Genomic DNA, 15,885 nt, shown 5'->3' with positions numbered 1-15,885 from the left:
TTCCGGGCAGTCTCCTTAGCAGTCTCATCCGCAAACGCATTACCTCGACCAACATCATCCGTCACCTTACGATGCGCACTACATTTAACAATCGCTACTTGCTTAGGCAACGTAAGTGCCTCTAAAAGATCATTCACAAGCTGACCATGCTGAATCTTCGTACCATGCGATGTCATAAAACCTCTCTCTCTCCACAACCGTCCAAAGCTATGGGCGACGCCAAAAGCATATTGGCTGTCGGTAAACACATTCACACGTTTCCCTTTTGCTAACACACACGCTCTAGTGAGAGCGATCAGTTCTGCAGCTTGGGCAGAATTCTGATTTAATCTTGCAGCCTCAACAACAGTATTCAACGTTACAACAGCATATGCAGTAGTCACATCGCCATTCGGTAATTTAAAACATGAACCATCCACATACAACGTTCCATCTGGATCTTCCAAAGGAGTGTTTTTAAGGTCCACTTGACCTTTTGTTTCCTCTTCCGTTCTCAAATAACAGTCATGGGCTGCTATTTCATCTGACTCTGAGCTAATTGGTAACAAAGTCGCCGGGTTCAGGACATTACAACGTTTTATCTGAATGTGGCTTGCCAACAGCGTCAATTCGTACCCAGACAATCTCGCACTCGTCAAGTGCTGAGTTTTTGTACGATTCAAAAGAGTATCGACTGCATGCGGAACCATCACCGTAAGCATATTATCCATGACCAATCCTGCTGATTGTCGGATGGACACCGCAGCTGCCGCTGTTGCTCTCAAACAACTCGGCAATGCTCTAGCTACCGGGTCCAAGGTCGAGGAAAAATATGCACATGGACGTTGCTTACCACCAAAAGGTTGCGTTAAGACACTCAAAGCACAACCTTCCCTCTCGTGAACATATAATGTAAACGGCTTACTGTAGTCAGGAGTACCTAACACAGGAGCCGAACACAATGAATCACGTAATTCAGAAAAACTTTTCTGACATTCTTCCGTCCATGGTAAAGGAGTTGAAACATCCTTGCACGTGAGAGCTACCAATGGTTTCGCTAGCAATGAAAAATTTGGAATCCATTGCCTGCAGTACGACGTGATACCTAGGAAGGCACGCACATCTCTTTGGGTTGTTGGCACAGCCATTCGCGCAATTGCTGCAATTCTCTCTGGGGTCAACCGCCTTCCCTCCTTTGACAATAAGTGACCTAGATAGGTTACTTCTTGACAACAATATTGGAGTTTAGAAGGTGACACCTTGTGATGTAAATCGCAGAGATGTTGCAGCAACGACACCGTAACAATTTTGCAAATGTCCTGAGTATCTGCGGCTACCAACAAGTCGTCAACGTATTGGATTAAGGCCGCACCAGCCGGCAATGAAAACGCATCCAGTTGACCCTTCAAGGCTTGACTGTAAATCGATGGACTTTCACAGTAGCCCTGAGGAGCGCGTTTGAACCGGAAGCTGCGTCCACCAAGAGAGAAACCGAAAAGGTCTCTGCTCTCTTCTGCAATGGGAATGCTGAAGAACGCATTCTTCAAATCAATCACCGAAAACCAAGATGCAGAAGCTGGAATCAGAGTCAGTAGTGCCGTGATGTCAGGCACGACGGGGAACTGAGGAATCACAATTTTATTCACCTCCCGTAAATCGATAACAAAACGATAAACAGGTGGTTTCGAAGGATCAGTACGTTTTAGAATGGGCAGTACAGGACTGTTGCACACGTTTCCCCGTGTTTCTTCAATTACGTCTTTCTCGATCAAATCATAAATGATCGCTAACAGCGCTCGCTCACCATCAAGGGAGATACGATACTGGGGAATACGTGGCAACCGCACATTAGATTTCAACTGAACAACATAAGGGGAGATGTCAAGCAGGCCCACGTCATTGGGACCTGTTGCCCACAAAGATGCAGGAAGAGAACTCAATTCCGGTGGAAGCTTATCGAGAGACAAGTACATAGGAGAGACAACCCTCTCTCCTAAAGTAATCTTTACACCCGCAGGAGAACAATACAGGGTTGCATACAAACGTTTTAGCAAATCCAGGCCCAAAAGATTTTCACCACAACCCGTAGTCAAAATCAACGGAGCTTCTAGCTCACGAGGCCCAATTGTAAGGGGCAAAGGGCACGAAACTGGATTGCTAACAGGGGCGCCAGAGAATCCAACGGAAACATTTGTTAAGCCAGACAAAGGTGCGCCAGGGAGTTTCGAATGCATAATGAAACTTTTCGCTGCACCAGTGTCCAACAGAAAAGGCTCAACGACGCCCGATGTAGCAACTGAGACGTAAGGCCCTCTCTGATCAACCGGAACTGATACCACTCCCTCTCCTTGTCTATGGCTGTCCTAGTAATTACTGTTGTCAGTTCCCTGATCGACGTAATAATCGTCTACATTGTACTGCGCAGATCGTCCTTGCGATGATCCACGTTGATCAAAACAATTATCGGAATTTGATGAGTTATCTGAACGGTCATTCTGAGCACCACGACCCCTACCGCGTGATGTCTGCTGTGAACCACCACGACCTCCTCTAGATGAATTACCGCTATTACGATCGTTTAGAGCAGGACAATTGAATTTTAAATGACCCTCCTGTCTACAATAGGCACATTGATTGTACCCCAACGAAGATCTTTGGGAAGAGGAGTCATTTCGGGATTGTGATCGATTCGATTGTGGTTGCGATCTATTTTGTTGCGAAGCATTCTGATTCGAACGCGGGGGATAGGCTTGCTGTAACAACACTTTAGTTTTAAGTTCTTTCGTCTTTTTATCAGCACGGTCGTTCTCTTCTTTCTCTCTATTCTCGTAATATTGTGCTGTGGCCAGTATCTGAGCTGAGGTAGAAACGGCCCACGCACTTTCAGAGTTTTTCAATTTATTGCTCAGATCGGGCAATAAGTTAGAGACAAATTTGTCCACAAACAACCGTTGACCACCCTCAGTGCTCATATCCTGACCACTGTGATCAATGAATGCCTCCTCGAATCTCGTAAAGAAGTCGGAGACACTCTCGTCCTTTTTCTGTCTGCAAGCTGACAATTTGTCCCAATTCACCCTCATAGCTGGCATAAGAGTTTTCATTAGCGTGATTATTCTTTGAGGAAGAGCGGCAATCAACTGCTCGGGTATAGCACCACCAGTTTGTCGACCATCCGCCGCTATAATGGCAGCCCAATCACCACCTAATTCATTTGGATGATTTTCCTGACGAATCTTAGCCCATACCGGTTGCGGTACAACATTACCAAACAACATGTCAATATCGGCCAGATTCATTACCGTAGCGTCTACGAGCTGCGATAATTCTTTATAATACCCTGCAGGATTTTTGCGAGGGTCAGGCAAGGATTGTTTCACCTGTAACACTTCAGAGCGTTTCCATGGGAGATGTATCCATACTCTCTGGAAGTATGGTAGAATAATGGGATTAGCATTAGGATCGCCTGGCATCCACACTGGTGGAACTTCACGCATGGGAAACTGACCAGACTCATCTGACTGTCTTTCAACATCTTCAACAAACAGGGCTTGAGGTATAGGAGTGGGACGGAAAGATAGCAACCGCTCAACAGCACGTCGAACGTTGGTATCCACTATCAGTCCAGTCGAGAACTGAAGCTGTAGATCAGACAAGGCGGTCAGCACCTCGTCAGGTGCATCAGCCGATATCTGATCACGAAGGACCTTACACATTTCTTCGAACACGTATCTTTGGGTTGGTATATTGAATTGACAAAACGTATCAAGTACAACACGTGGTGGATTTCTAAGAGGATGTGTCATCCAACCCATCGCCATAATATATAGCGAAGCACGTTCCCTGTTACCAGGAAGCTGACTACGTCTCTGAGGACCATCTGAACCAGTGGACCCAAGAACAGGTCCGAGAGAATGAAAGAAGCTAGCCGCAAGAGGAGTAGTACGACTACGAGTAGAGGGAGAAGTATAACACACAGGACTAACAAGCGAAGGAGTAGAGACAGAAGCAACAGCGGGAGTTAACAGAGCGGGAGCAGTAGCGGGAGCAGGAGTATGTGGAAGCGGAGGAGCAGTAGGGATAGCAACAGGCAAAGGAGCAGGAACAGTCGGAAGAACGGGTGCAGGTTGAGGAACAGGCGGAGGAAGAATAGGTGGAAGAACAGGTACAGGGGGGGCCACAGGAACTGCGGCACCCTGTACATACGGAGGTGGCGACTTCATAAGATAAGACATTAAGGGATCCTCAACTATTTCTTCCTTCTTTTCCGACTCCGTAGGCAAAGCAGGATAGCATTTATCTATAGTCATACGCTGTAGCCTATCAAACACTTACTTTTCCTTAACCTCCTTGTCACGCTGAAACTGCTCTGCTTTCTTCACAATGGCAGCAACACCATCTCTCTGATTTCGTTTAGTCTGTCTGATTTCTTTCTGTCGGGCTTCTTTATGCCACAACCGAAAGGCATCAAACCTTGACTTTTTCTCGAACAATTTAGCCTCTAGGTTATCTAGGATCGGGGTCTCAAAGCTACCATGAGGTGGCCAACTAAGGACACCGTCCTTCTTAGTATAGCGAATCCAATAATCATTAAAAGTAATCGGGCCTAGCCCGTGTTTGCTGTACAGTTCATAAGTCGGAGTTCCAACCGGAGGTATCGGACACGAGTCCTCCAGTCGGGAATCCGCACCACAACGTCTGAAACAAGTAAACAAAGTACTACGACCAGGCATCTTGCACACTAGCCGAGTTTCACAAACGTCAAGGGTTACGGGATTTACCAAGTCCCTGCAAAGAGCAAAAACCCTCGGTTTTTGGCAACTGCAGTCGTCAAATATCACAACAAAGTACCAAGAACTACAAATGCAATGGAACCATGCAACCACTAAGCAACCACAACCAAGAACTCTGGGAGCGACCCACAAATACTTAACTCAAAGATCGATGGCGTCACCAGGAAGGCCCGTCAATCGTCTCGCTCTACCAAGGTCTACGCCAGGCGCCAAAACAGGTCTACAGTCAGGGCAGCAGTCCGTCGCAGCCGTCAGGAGGCGGGAATCTTCGCGGGAAAAGTCTTCGGGCCACTTGTTTCGACAACAGGATCGATGAAGCGGAGTGCACCTTCCCTCGGAGATTTCACACGAAGTTCCTCACGATCGTCGGGCTTGGAACGGTACCACTGATACAGCCCAACGTTGGGCGCCAACTGAAGGACTGGGTTCTTTAAGACCCAGCGGTGCCAGGGGACAACACCTGAAACCTTCGTGGGTAACCTGCTCCGGCTTACGAATGACAGAGACACGGGACACTTCCTTCGGCGTCAAAGATTCAAGGTTTATTTACTGCAGGGAAACACAGAAGTCACAGGAAGTACAACGAGTGTAGTTCGGGGAGACTGCTTCAAATTGGTTCTGTGGATCGCTCCTTTTATACAGAATTCTCCCATAGGTTTGCATAGCACACAAAGGTTTACAACCCGGTTCCCATAATCATCCCCCAGAGGGGTCGCTTTGGTCACTTTGATACATACAAGGTCCGGAACATAAGTGCGGAAACATTTGGCGGTTCCCAACTGTAAAAACCCATCTTCCCACCATTAGTACATTCCAATCAGCAGTAAAACAGATCGAAGAAGGAACAAGAACAGGTGTGGAGGAAGATGAAAACAGTGGGGAGATTGGAAAGGGTGTAAAAGGGGAGGTATCGGGAAACACGAGCTACAGGCATCAAAGGGACGTGCCTAATGAGATGCACGGCTGAGACAATAAACCGGCACGGCGAGATGAGCCTCGAGCGGGGCCATCTGCCTTACAGTATCATCCCCCTCATCATAAAGACACTTACGAAGGACATGTGTCTTCCGCAAATATCTTGGGAGTCCCAGGGTCGCGAAGCGGACAGTGTCCGTTCGCTGGCTACTTGAGGGCAAGAGACAAAATGGATGCCGCATCTAAGATGGAACCCGTGGGTACAGATGAAAAACCCACGTAACAAACGAACGGTTTGAGTTAGCACAGCGAAACTGCGCACACTTACTAAACTCGTCATTTGCGGTTCGTAGATACCAGACTCGACCATATTCGTGCGAGTCGAAAACACCACTTACAATTGTCACGGAACCTCAGAAGTTCGTCGGAACCAGCAGGGGAGTGTAACCGACAAATTTCCTATCGCAAGGGGAGTCCGCCAAGGGTGCGTGCTAGCCCCTGCACTCTTCTCACTGTACATCAACAGGATGATCAGCTACTATGAACAGCAACCAACTGATGCACCGAAGTTGGATGGTAAGCTGATCCCCCTGTTGATGTTTGCAGACGACACGCTATTCATTTTAAAAACACAACAGGGCCTCCAGAAGGCCATTGATGTTTTTGAAGTCTTCTGCAATGACCATGGACTTGTCATTAATACAACTAAGACTAAGTTCATGGTATTACATAAAAATAGACATGTTAAAGGGAAAGTGGTTATGGATGGGGTTCAATTGGAACAGACACAAGTATTTACTTCTTGGGTATCACCCTATCATCCAAATTAGACTGGAGACACCACACTAACCAGCTGGTCACAAAGCATGCACAACTATCAGGAGCACTTACTAAGGAATTTTATTTGTCACATACCAGGCCAATTACTCCGGTTTTAAAGATTTATGATGCGAAAGTGGGAGCAGCAGTCCTCTATGGAGCGGAACTGTGGGGACTTAGTAATTTAAAAAAGTTGACGGGTGCGCAAAGTAAATTCTTGGGCAATATTACAGGTCTCCCGGTTTCTACTCCACTGATTCCTCTTCGCTACGACCTGGGAATTTATTGCCTCGAAGATATGGCCAGATACAGATCAGCTGCCTACTGGAGGAGATTATGGGTTACCCTGGAACTCTCCCAGTATGCACAAGCTTTCTCGAGGTTAGAGATGCTGATAGGGCTCCCAAAATAGTATGGCTGAGGGAGGTAAAAGCAATATTTTCGGCCATGGGCCTATCCCCATTGTGGGATGACCCAACAGGGAATACCTTTCCCCCTAGGAAAACATTTAGAGACCTGTTTTGGAACATGCTTGAGGTAAAAAGATTTGGCCGTTGTATTGAACTATCATTTACGGCGGAATTCCTAGGACTGAAACACTCTCCAGCCCTTGAGGGTTACTGGGATTGGATTACCATCCCGGGGGACAGGAAGAAATACCATCAGTTCAGGGTGGGGACATTACCACTCAATGCCTTCACTGCGAGGTGGCGCAGGGGTCAAGGCTTTGTCTGCCCATTTTACCCCACCCAGCGGGAAGACTTTGGACACATCTTATTTGCCTGCCCTGAATATAAGGTCCCAAGATTATCCTGGATAGAACCCATTTGTGTTCAGTTAGGTCTCAAACCAGGTTGTGAGTCTGTCAGGATCCTTCGAACTGATAATTCCCAGGCTGTGGTTATAGCTGTGGCTAAGTTCCTTCACTGGATGTGGATCATTCGGTCCCGTAAAATGAGCTTACAGTGATATTTTAGTGGCACTTCCTTTCTCCTTAATGTCTTTTTATGGGCTAACCGCACCTGAAATTATAGAATGTGTTTAATGATGTGAATTTATAAAGTTAAAAAAAAAATTTAACTACAGAAATGGTTTAAAAAAAACTGTATAATAATGTTTTTTAACCAGATTTAATTAATATTCGCTTATATGTATGTTATTTATGTGTTAAATTATTGTTGGATGGCCAATAATTGATGCAGTGTTTAGTGGTTATTATTAACTGTTGATGGAGGGTAATTTTAAAATCTACGTTTTTGAATATGACTAGTTGCTGTAAATGTCTTTTATGATGTAAAAATCGAAATAAAGACTTATGAATTGAATTAATGGGGGTCTAGAGCTACAATAAAACACCCATAGGAAATAATGTGAAATAAAATGTAATTATTTAAAACAGTTAGGGAAATAAATAAATATAAATTAATTTTACAAAATGTATAAAACTTTTACATATTTATTATTTAATTATAACATGTTTTAATAGCCTATTTTCAATTTTATTTAAAAATATTTTTCTGTGTAGGAATTAATTGTTTTACTTAAACGTTTTCATTCGAAATTAATTTAATAGTGCAGTAGCATTTTTTAATTTAGTCCTACATTTCAAGTAAATATATAACATGTATTTACATAAATATTCAGTTTAGAAAATATGTGTGATATTTACTTTTGAATTAAATAAACTATTTTGTTTTTTCCTATACTTTACCTTGCGAAGAGATCGACTGTGGAGTCACCCTTTGGTTAAAGTATGAGGAAAATGTTAAACATTCAAAATAAAAAAAATAAAAAAATAGGAAAGCAAGCTCAGTGGGGCAGTGCAGCAGCGTTGCGTAGTTCTCTGTGTCGCGTTCTCGTTGATTCTCATTCCTGCGCAGCGGGATGCGAGGCAACCGCATCTCAGTTCAGGAAGGCAGGTGACAGCCGGAGGAGAGATCCCCTGCAATGTCCCCAGCAGCCACCTAGGAAGAAGGACATTTTCATCAGTGTTTTGTCAGGAAGATGGGTGAAGGAGGAAACACAGCGGAGAGGTGAAAATAACTGTGCCAAATGTCTGGCAGGGTAGGTGGCGGCGAAACCGGAGCCAATCTCCCCTATAGGTGTCCAGGCAGCTCCATCGGGCATCGGCCATGATTGCTCAGGCTCCACGGTCAGAACATTGATCACAATTTCCTCCGAAGATATCGAGCCCAAATGGGGGAGATTGGAGAGACGATGATCGCAGTCACACATGACCCAAGGTGTGTAAAAGGGTCCAAGGAGGAGATAGAAATCAGGGGATTTGAGCCAAAAGGGCAATCCCTATCCGGGAGCTCCCGGCAGGAGCTCCTCACCTGTCGGACCTTGCTGCATCATTGTCAGTAGGCGTAGGTCACATCCTAATTCAGTAGCCGTAGCCCCCAGCTCTGCTGTTGTTGTCTCTGTGATACAAACGGGGGGTGATGGATAGAGCATTTGAGCAAATCAAACACTCACCCCCAGTCAACTGATCTGAGTTTAATCCATCACCATTCTAAAGCTCACTCAGCCACCCCAGTTCAGACATGGCCATGTGCAAATCAGTCTGACCCTGTGCCTCATGGGAACAGTCCAGCCCGAACTGCCAAGCCATGTCTTCCCTGGACCGGAAACAAGCATCCCGGGTTGTTTTTGCAGTTGTTGTCTCTGTGTCATCTTCTCTCATTATAGTAGATTTGTGTTACATCCAATGAAGAGATGAGAAGTATGATAAATAAGAATAATGTTTATTCTTATACAAGTGCAGCACTCAGATCCAAACAGAGTGTTTCTTCTATCAGCTCCAGCTTAGACTGACTCACCCAAGCCCAACATTCTAAACTGCTAAGCACATACAATTGAAAGATGCAATAATAACATGACAATGTTAAAGGTACATTAAATAAAAATATAACAAAAATAATAAATGAACATAAGATATAACAATTTGCCCTGCTCAAACTGAAGCCTGGGCTGGTTCTTGTCTGGCTCCTCCGTTATGGTGTAGGCTGTGTGTCCTATCTGCTATGCCTGTATCTGTGATGATCTCTAGTGATGCACCAGATACAGCAGTATTCACTGTTGGTTTCATTCACTCTGCTGAGGAGCTTTCATATTTTGCAATGCGTGTTTTTAAATGTTTTCCCTTATGCATAGCTGGTCAATGGTGTGTGCTTTTTAATCCTGCAGCTATTATGGGTGCCCTAAGCGCTGCACTCATCGCCTCAGGCCGGTTCATGATCTGCTGCAGGACCAGTAGCTGTGTCGCATTTCAAGTTCTAGCTCGTATAGCTGCTGCGCTCTGTTAGGTGGTACAAAAGGGGGTGGTGATGGACGGAGCATCTGAACCAATCAAACACTCACACCCAGTCAACAGATCTGGGTATAATCCATCACCGTTCTTTAGCCCACTCTGCCACCCCAGTTCAGACATGGCCATATGCAAATCAGTCTGACCCTGTGCCTCATGGGAACAGTCCAGCCCACACTGCCAAGCCATGCCTTCCCTGGACCGGAAACAAGCATCCTGGGACCGGTTTCTGGCATTTCAGCCGTCTTCAGACAGGCTTGCTTGAATCCAGTGGCAAAGTGAGCAAGGGCCTCACGTCTGAGCATACCCTGCCACACTTATGGCGAACAAAGCAATACAAAAGGGGATGATGGACGGAGTGTATGAACAAATCAAACACTCACACCCAGTCAACAGATCTGGGTATAATCCATCACCGCTCTGTTAGGTGGCAGGTGCCCCTCGAGGCTGGGAAAGCCACTCCGTCAGTGCTACATATATATTTACTTTACATGTAGAACAAAATAGAAAATGCTACAGCACTATTAATTGAAATTTCAATTAAATGTTATCCTTTGGGTCCCTGCTTGAATTCAATGTTTGATGTCATGATCCTGGTGATGGTCAATATCCTCATGGTTCGTGGATGTGCAGTTGAGAGAGTCAATCTACACTTACCTATTTATACTTAACTAGACGATATAGTGATCATCGATATTCTGCAGACAATATTGTTGCATGTCAGTATTTTGTTACTGGATATTGTGGTAGGACACTGCCAGGGCAGCGGGTATGCAGTGGATGTAGAACCAGTGGCTGCACCTCCTAGTGGGTGCAGGCCTAACAATCAGTGTGTACAATTTGACAGCCTACACTTTGAGAATGTTCATAGTCTGCTCAGGGCAGGCATTAACTGTCCGATGCTTTGTGACCCCCAACAATAATCATCAAAGATTCCAACATAACAAATCAAAGCAGAGCGGTTGTTCATGGTGACCCCCACCCTTCCAGCTGCTCCCAATCATGACTGTGATCCATAACAATCAATAAATCTCATGCAAGACGTTTGTGAATTGCGAATATTGACTTTGCATTTGCAATATCAATTGCACTTATATTGCGATTGCAAAGTCTTTTGTGGCTGAGGGTCCTTATCTCCTTTCCTGTCATTCTTAATGCACTGTCTCATGCAACCCTTTCCCTCTATCTTGCTGGACCCAGGGTCTTCATCATCTCCAATGTGTCTACTAATCATACAAATATTTCTATCTTCAGGTCTTTGTTCCAGCAGTTTCTTTATGGATTTGCATACAGCAGCTGGTTTCAGGCAGGTGGGTATCTTCCGTATTGGTTCATGTGGCACAGTGACTTATGAGCTTAATCTGTCTTTATTATCTTCCACTCAAAGTATCCCCTTCTAAGTCTTACATTTTGGAGGTTCTGGAAAATATAAATGTGAAGCAAAAAATGGAATAGTTCATTACACCTTAGCGCCCTTCTGCACCCCCTCACAGTGATACAGCGAAGTCAAACAGGATTCTTAAAGTTTCACTTATGCTTTTGAGGTTTTCATCTATCCATATGCATATTTCTGTTTGTTCTCTCAGTTGTGAGAATTAGATTTCACGTAATGATCTTGCATTGCCATCTGTAAAATGGCTGCCACATTTGGACATGTGTGGTCTGTGACTATTTTATTGCCACAAATGTTATTGTTGTAATTGTGAGGGTCAATGCATCTGTGCCTGGTCTTGATTCCTGAAATCTGTCCATTAATGTTACTTGAATTTCAAGCTACGTTAACGCAACCCCATGGACTCAAAATTCGCCTTAGGCAGCTAGAACAAGACTTTGAAAAGATCCAAAGACCGAACAACTTTTGTTTGCACACTGAAGATGCCCCAGGCCGACACAGAATAAGAAGTTTGGGCCAGATGTATCAAGATTCCATTTTGCGAATCCTAAATAGCGACTTTTTTGCGAATCGCTATTTAGAATTCGCAAAACGGAATGTATGTACAAAATCGCTATTTTTAAGCGATTCCTTATTATTCTTTATTTGTGAATGCGCATTTTGCGAATTCACAAATAAAGAATAATTTCCAATGCATTCCTATGGGCCAGGAGGCCCATAGGAATGATAAGTGCAATAATTCTCAAATTGCGAATTCGCAATTTGCTAATCGCAATTTGAGAATTATTTCAAGGGTGCAGGGGTGTCTCAAATACACCCTGCTGCACCCCTGAAATTTACATGTGTGTGCATGTGGCACACATACATGCCCTATGGGCATGTATGTGTGTCACATGCCACCCTCACAAATGCCAAATAGGGCATTTTGAAAAGAAATCGCAAATTACCACCAACTACAAGTTGGTGGTAATTTGCGATTTCTTAACACAAATTTTCAATCACAAAATGTTACATGCATATCATTTAAGGAATCGCAAAAATTGCAATTCCTTAAATGCTATGTCAAAATAAGGAATGACAATTTTTTGCGATTCCTTAAATTGCGATTATTTCATACATACTAAAAAATGCTAAAAGGCTGTTTACGAGTCGCAAAGGCCGAAATCCTGTGAATTTCGGCCTTTGCGAGTCGCAAAAGCCTTGATACATCTGGCCCCTCGTTTCCTAATATGCATTGATTCTGCGACCTGCAACCTAGTAGTACTGCCTTAATAAGCATTTAGACTAATACAACCTGCCTCCCATGGAATCTACTGGCGGCTGGCATGTACGGATGGTGGTGAGGCGGGTGGAACAAAAATAAAAGTAAAAAGTAAGTAAAAGAAATAATTACAATTACCTTCCTGGCGAGATGGCCTCTTTGCTCACGTCTTCTCCAAGCAGGTAGGCTCCAATGCGGGACCCAGGAAACTCTAGTAACCAATCCTGGCTCTGCTATCATGCAGCATGAAAGAAGTGCCTGGATTGGAGGAAGGTACCTACTTCAGTGCTCCCGAAAAATACTGGAGTCCTATGCTGTCTCTAACTCAGCTCTCAAAGACAGCTGTGTTAGAGAGAGGTTTAAAATGTGCATGTCTGGATGGCCATCGCAAGACGGCTGGCCCATAAAATATGTGCACTTTAAACCTAAAGTGCCCTGCCCATCACTGCTTTCTGCTCCTGCCTGACGGCTTAGAGCAGAAATCAGAAAACCACCCTTCCTGACGCTCAGCTCAGGTGGGGTTTTGAAAAATAAAATGGCTATAAATCAACTGTATTACCATTTTATTTTTCCATCTCTGGGAGCTATTTAGTTAGTGGGGCGACTCTCCTCTGCATTGATGGAGGAGCAGCCCCTGGTGGAATCTAGATATGTGCTCCACTGAGAGAATAGGAGTTATTCTAAAATTCCTTTTCAGTTTGATCGTGTTAAAGCAGATTCCTACAAAGGTTTTCAGTGGATGATCTAGGTTTTCATTTCCAAGAAAAAGTTTCTGTCTGTCTTATTGTTACACAGGATTCAACAATGCACATTTGTTTATCCACTTGTTGCCCGATGTGATTGTTAAATGAATGCAAACGTCCTCGTTTCCCCAGCAAATTTTAATACCTAACCACACATAGGATAGTACATTCTAGTAAAAATTTCACAGCAACGAAAGCCAAACAATCAGTCAATTCAACCCAACAGTACATTTCTCAAATACACATACAATAGCCCAGACCCAAAATCAGTTTTTCCATTCACGCTTCTTCATAAAAAGTCAGACTGGATGTTCCAAGGTACACTCAGATGCTATGCTCACAATGTGGCATTTTCAACTGTGGTCTCTCTCTCTCTCTCTCTCTCTCTCTCTCTCTCTCTCTCTCTCTCTCTCTCTCTCTCTCTCTCTCTCTCTCTCTCTCTCTCTCTCTCTCTCACACTCTCGTGCACGCTCTCTCTCTCTCTCTCACACACACACCCAGCAGAAAAGGTTTAGTTTAAAATATGTACGTCTGTCATCAGTAATGCAATAAACCAATCACTCACTCAAGGCCATGCCCATATTTCTTGGAATGGGGTAATTATCTCTGCACAGTCTGCGGGATACATGACGAGGTAACCTGATTTTCTTGTGAATGAACTCTAGCTGTGCAGGCATAGACAGCCATAACCTATAATCTAATACCCATAAACTTCTCAGTGGATATAAAGACCAGCGATAGAAGGTAAACGTCGGAGCACTAATGTATACTTTCTTCCACTGCGGTCAGTCCAACCAAGGACGAATGGGTAAAAAGAGTTTCACACTATGGTTCTGTCTTTCCTTTCTTACATCTCCCAGCAACATCTAGAGCCACAAATTCACATAGACACAATTATCACCAGAGACCTGTGGTTTATAATAATATCTACAAACAGGCAGACTCTAGAAAAGTAACCTCATCAGCTGAGGGGGCACCATATCGACTACTCAGAATCTGAGTTCTTCTAATGCTACTCATAATGGCCCCAATTCAACCCTGAGCAAAATACAATTTGGACATACACCAGAGTTAGAATTCCATTGAGTAAGTGAATGGATAATTAGATTATTTACCTGCATTTATTGTGCATTTATTTAAACGCAATGTCATCTTGTAGCTGTAATTTTAATGTGCATGCAGTCTTAGTTTACTGTGGATTTATTTTCTGATTGATACTATCTGCCCTTGTGCTACCAAAGGTGAAGGTGGTGGCATAGTGTTAGTGAGCATGGTGATGCTCAGCCCATGTTCACAGTAGTTTGTTACTTTTGACCTGAAGCTATATGATAATCCTGCAGTTGTGCCATTGATGAGCCAGAGGTTTGATAGAATGTTTCCTTTAACATTTCAAACTGGGCCAACTTGTCCATAATACCTCTAAAAGCTGTGGTATTCTCAGATTTCCCACCCTGATTAATAATTGTAACCAGTATGAACCTGAAAATGATTCAGCAGTGGTCATCTGCCTTTAATTATCTCTCTGCTCCGAAACAGATGATGTCACAGCGGAAAGCATGGAAACTCGAGAGACGAGTTGTGTGATGAAGCAAACTCAGTACTATTTTGGTAACGTGAATGCCACCTACAACTCTATGATTGACTGCGGGAACTGTTCCAGGTAAGATGTTCAGCATCCTGGGACAAGTAAGGAGCAAGAAACACAAATATCTAAGTAGGAGGATTTCTGGCCAGCCACGCAGAGGAACTTACATCTGTAAATGATAAATGTATGATCAGTCGGGAATACCAACATGTAGGTTGACATGGGGGAACATGTGTTACCCTGGAGTAGCCAACCATTAACCTAAAAGCGAAGAAATGCTAATACTGGAAGCCTCAAGTCACCAAACGAATGGTGCTTAAATCTGAATACGGAGGACTGCTAGAATTGTAGGCATTTAGATCCCTCCTGCTCTGTGTGCTGTAGAGCATGTGGTGATTAAGGAAGGTTTCTCAACAATTAGCAAAAGGCTGGATCTCCAATGGGAAACCATTTTATTGCCCTAGACCCCATGCTGAGGGAAGGGAGCTTTGAGGGATGCACAGCTGACTGTGAACAGCTACATAGTCCACTTGCTGCCTTTACTTAAGTTAGAGAGGAACCCACAAACTGTTAGGATTGAAGGAAGAGAGAATTGAGCTTCAATGTATGTTTTTACTTGTGTGTTTGTCTTGCCTTATTTTGTTTTACATTGATGAAGACATAAAACATTCCATCCTTCATGTATGTATACATTATGCTTATTTACAATAGCCTCGATGCACTTCAGGTAGCCAGTATCCTTCATCAGAAGCTTTCAATTAGAGGGAACAATCAATGACTAATGACCTGTTAATCAACAAATGACAACTCGAAATGAACGACAAAAGACTGAATCACAAAACAGTGATGGTTTAGGGAACTAACCATGTGCATTAATTGAGGATCAGTACTGAGATGGCAACTCACCAACCAGTGCCACATGGGCGCATTGCTGAACACAGGGTAAAATGGAACAAATATTTGCGCTGTGATTGTAGTAGGAATTTATTTTCCCGACTTTAACCAATGGGTCTGTCCCAGTGGCATGCGCAATATAGATAGCACACCATTTGAACCTACAACAAAGAAAGTAACAACAAACATAGGA

The 15,885-nt window shown here is 43.9% G+C and overlaps 1 protein-coding gene across 1 annotated transcript in view; it reads left to right on the top strand.

The window, feature by feature from the left end:
* Positions 1-15,885, top strand: part of CACNA2D2 (calcium voltage-gated channel auxiliary subunit alpha2delta 2) — a gene marked incomplete at its 5' end in the record, with an annotated part of 448,456 nt that overhangs the window by 398,511 nt on the left and 34,060 nt on the right. Inside the window, 2 exons of the mRNA XM_086949852.1 lie at positions 11,071-11,126; positions 14,750-14,873. Coding sequence (XP_086805978.1) covers positions 11,071-11,126; positions 14,750-14,873 — 180 coding nt within the window. The remainder of the gene's footprint in view (positions 1-11,070; positions 11,127-14,749; positions 14,874-15,885) is intronic.

Source organism: Lissotriton vulgaris, unplaced genomic scaffold (genome assembly GCF_964263255.1).
Source record: "Lissotriton vulgaris unplaced genomic scaffold, aLisVul1.2 SCAFFOLD_2047, whole genome shotgun sequence".
Taxonomy (NCBI): domain Eukaryota; kingdom Metazoa; phylum Chordata; class Amphibia; order Caudata; family Salamandridae; genus Lissotriton; species Lissotriton vulgaris.
The sequence above is the reverse complement of the archived record's forward strand: the minus strand, read 5'-3'. Positions and strand labels throughout refer to the sequence as shown.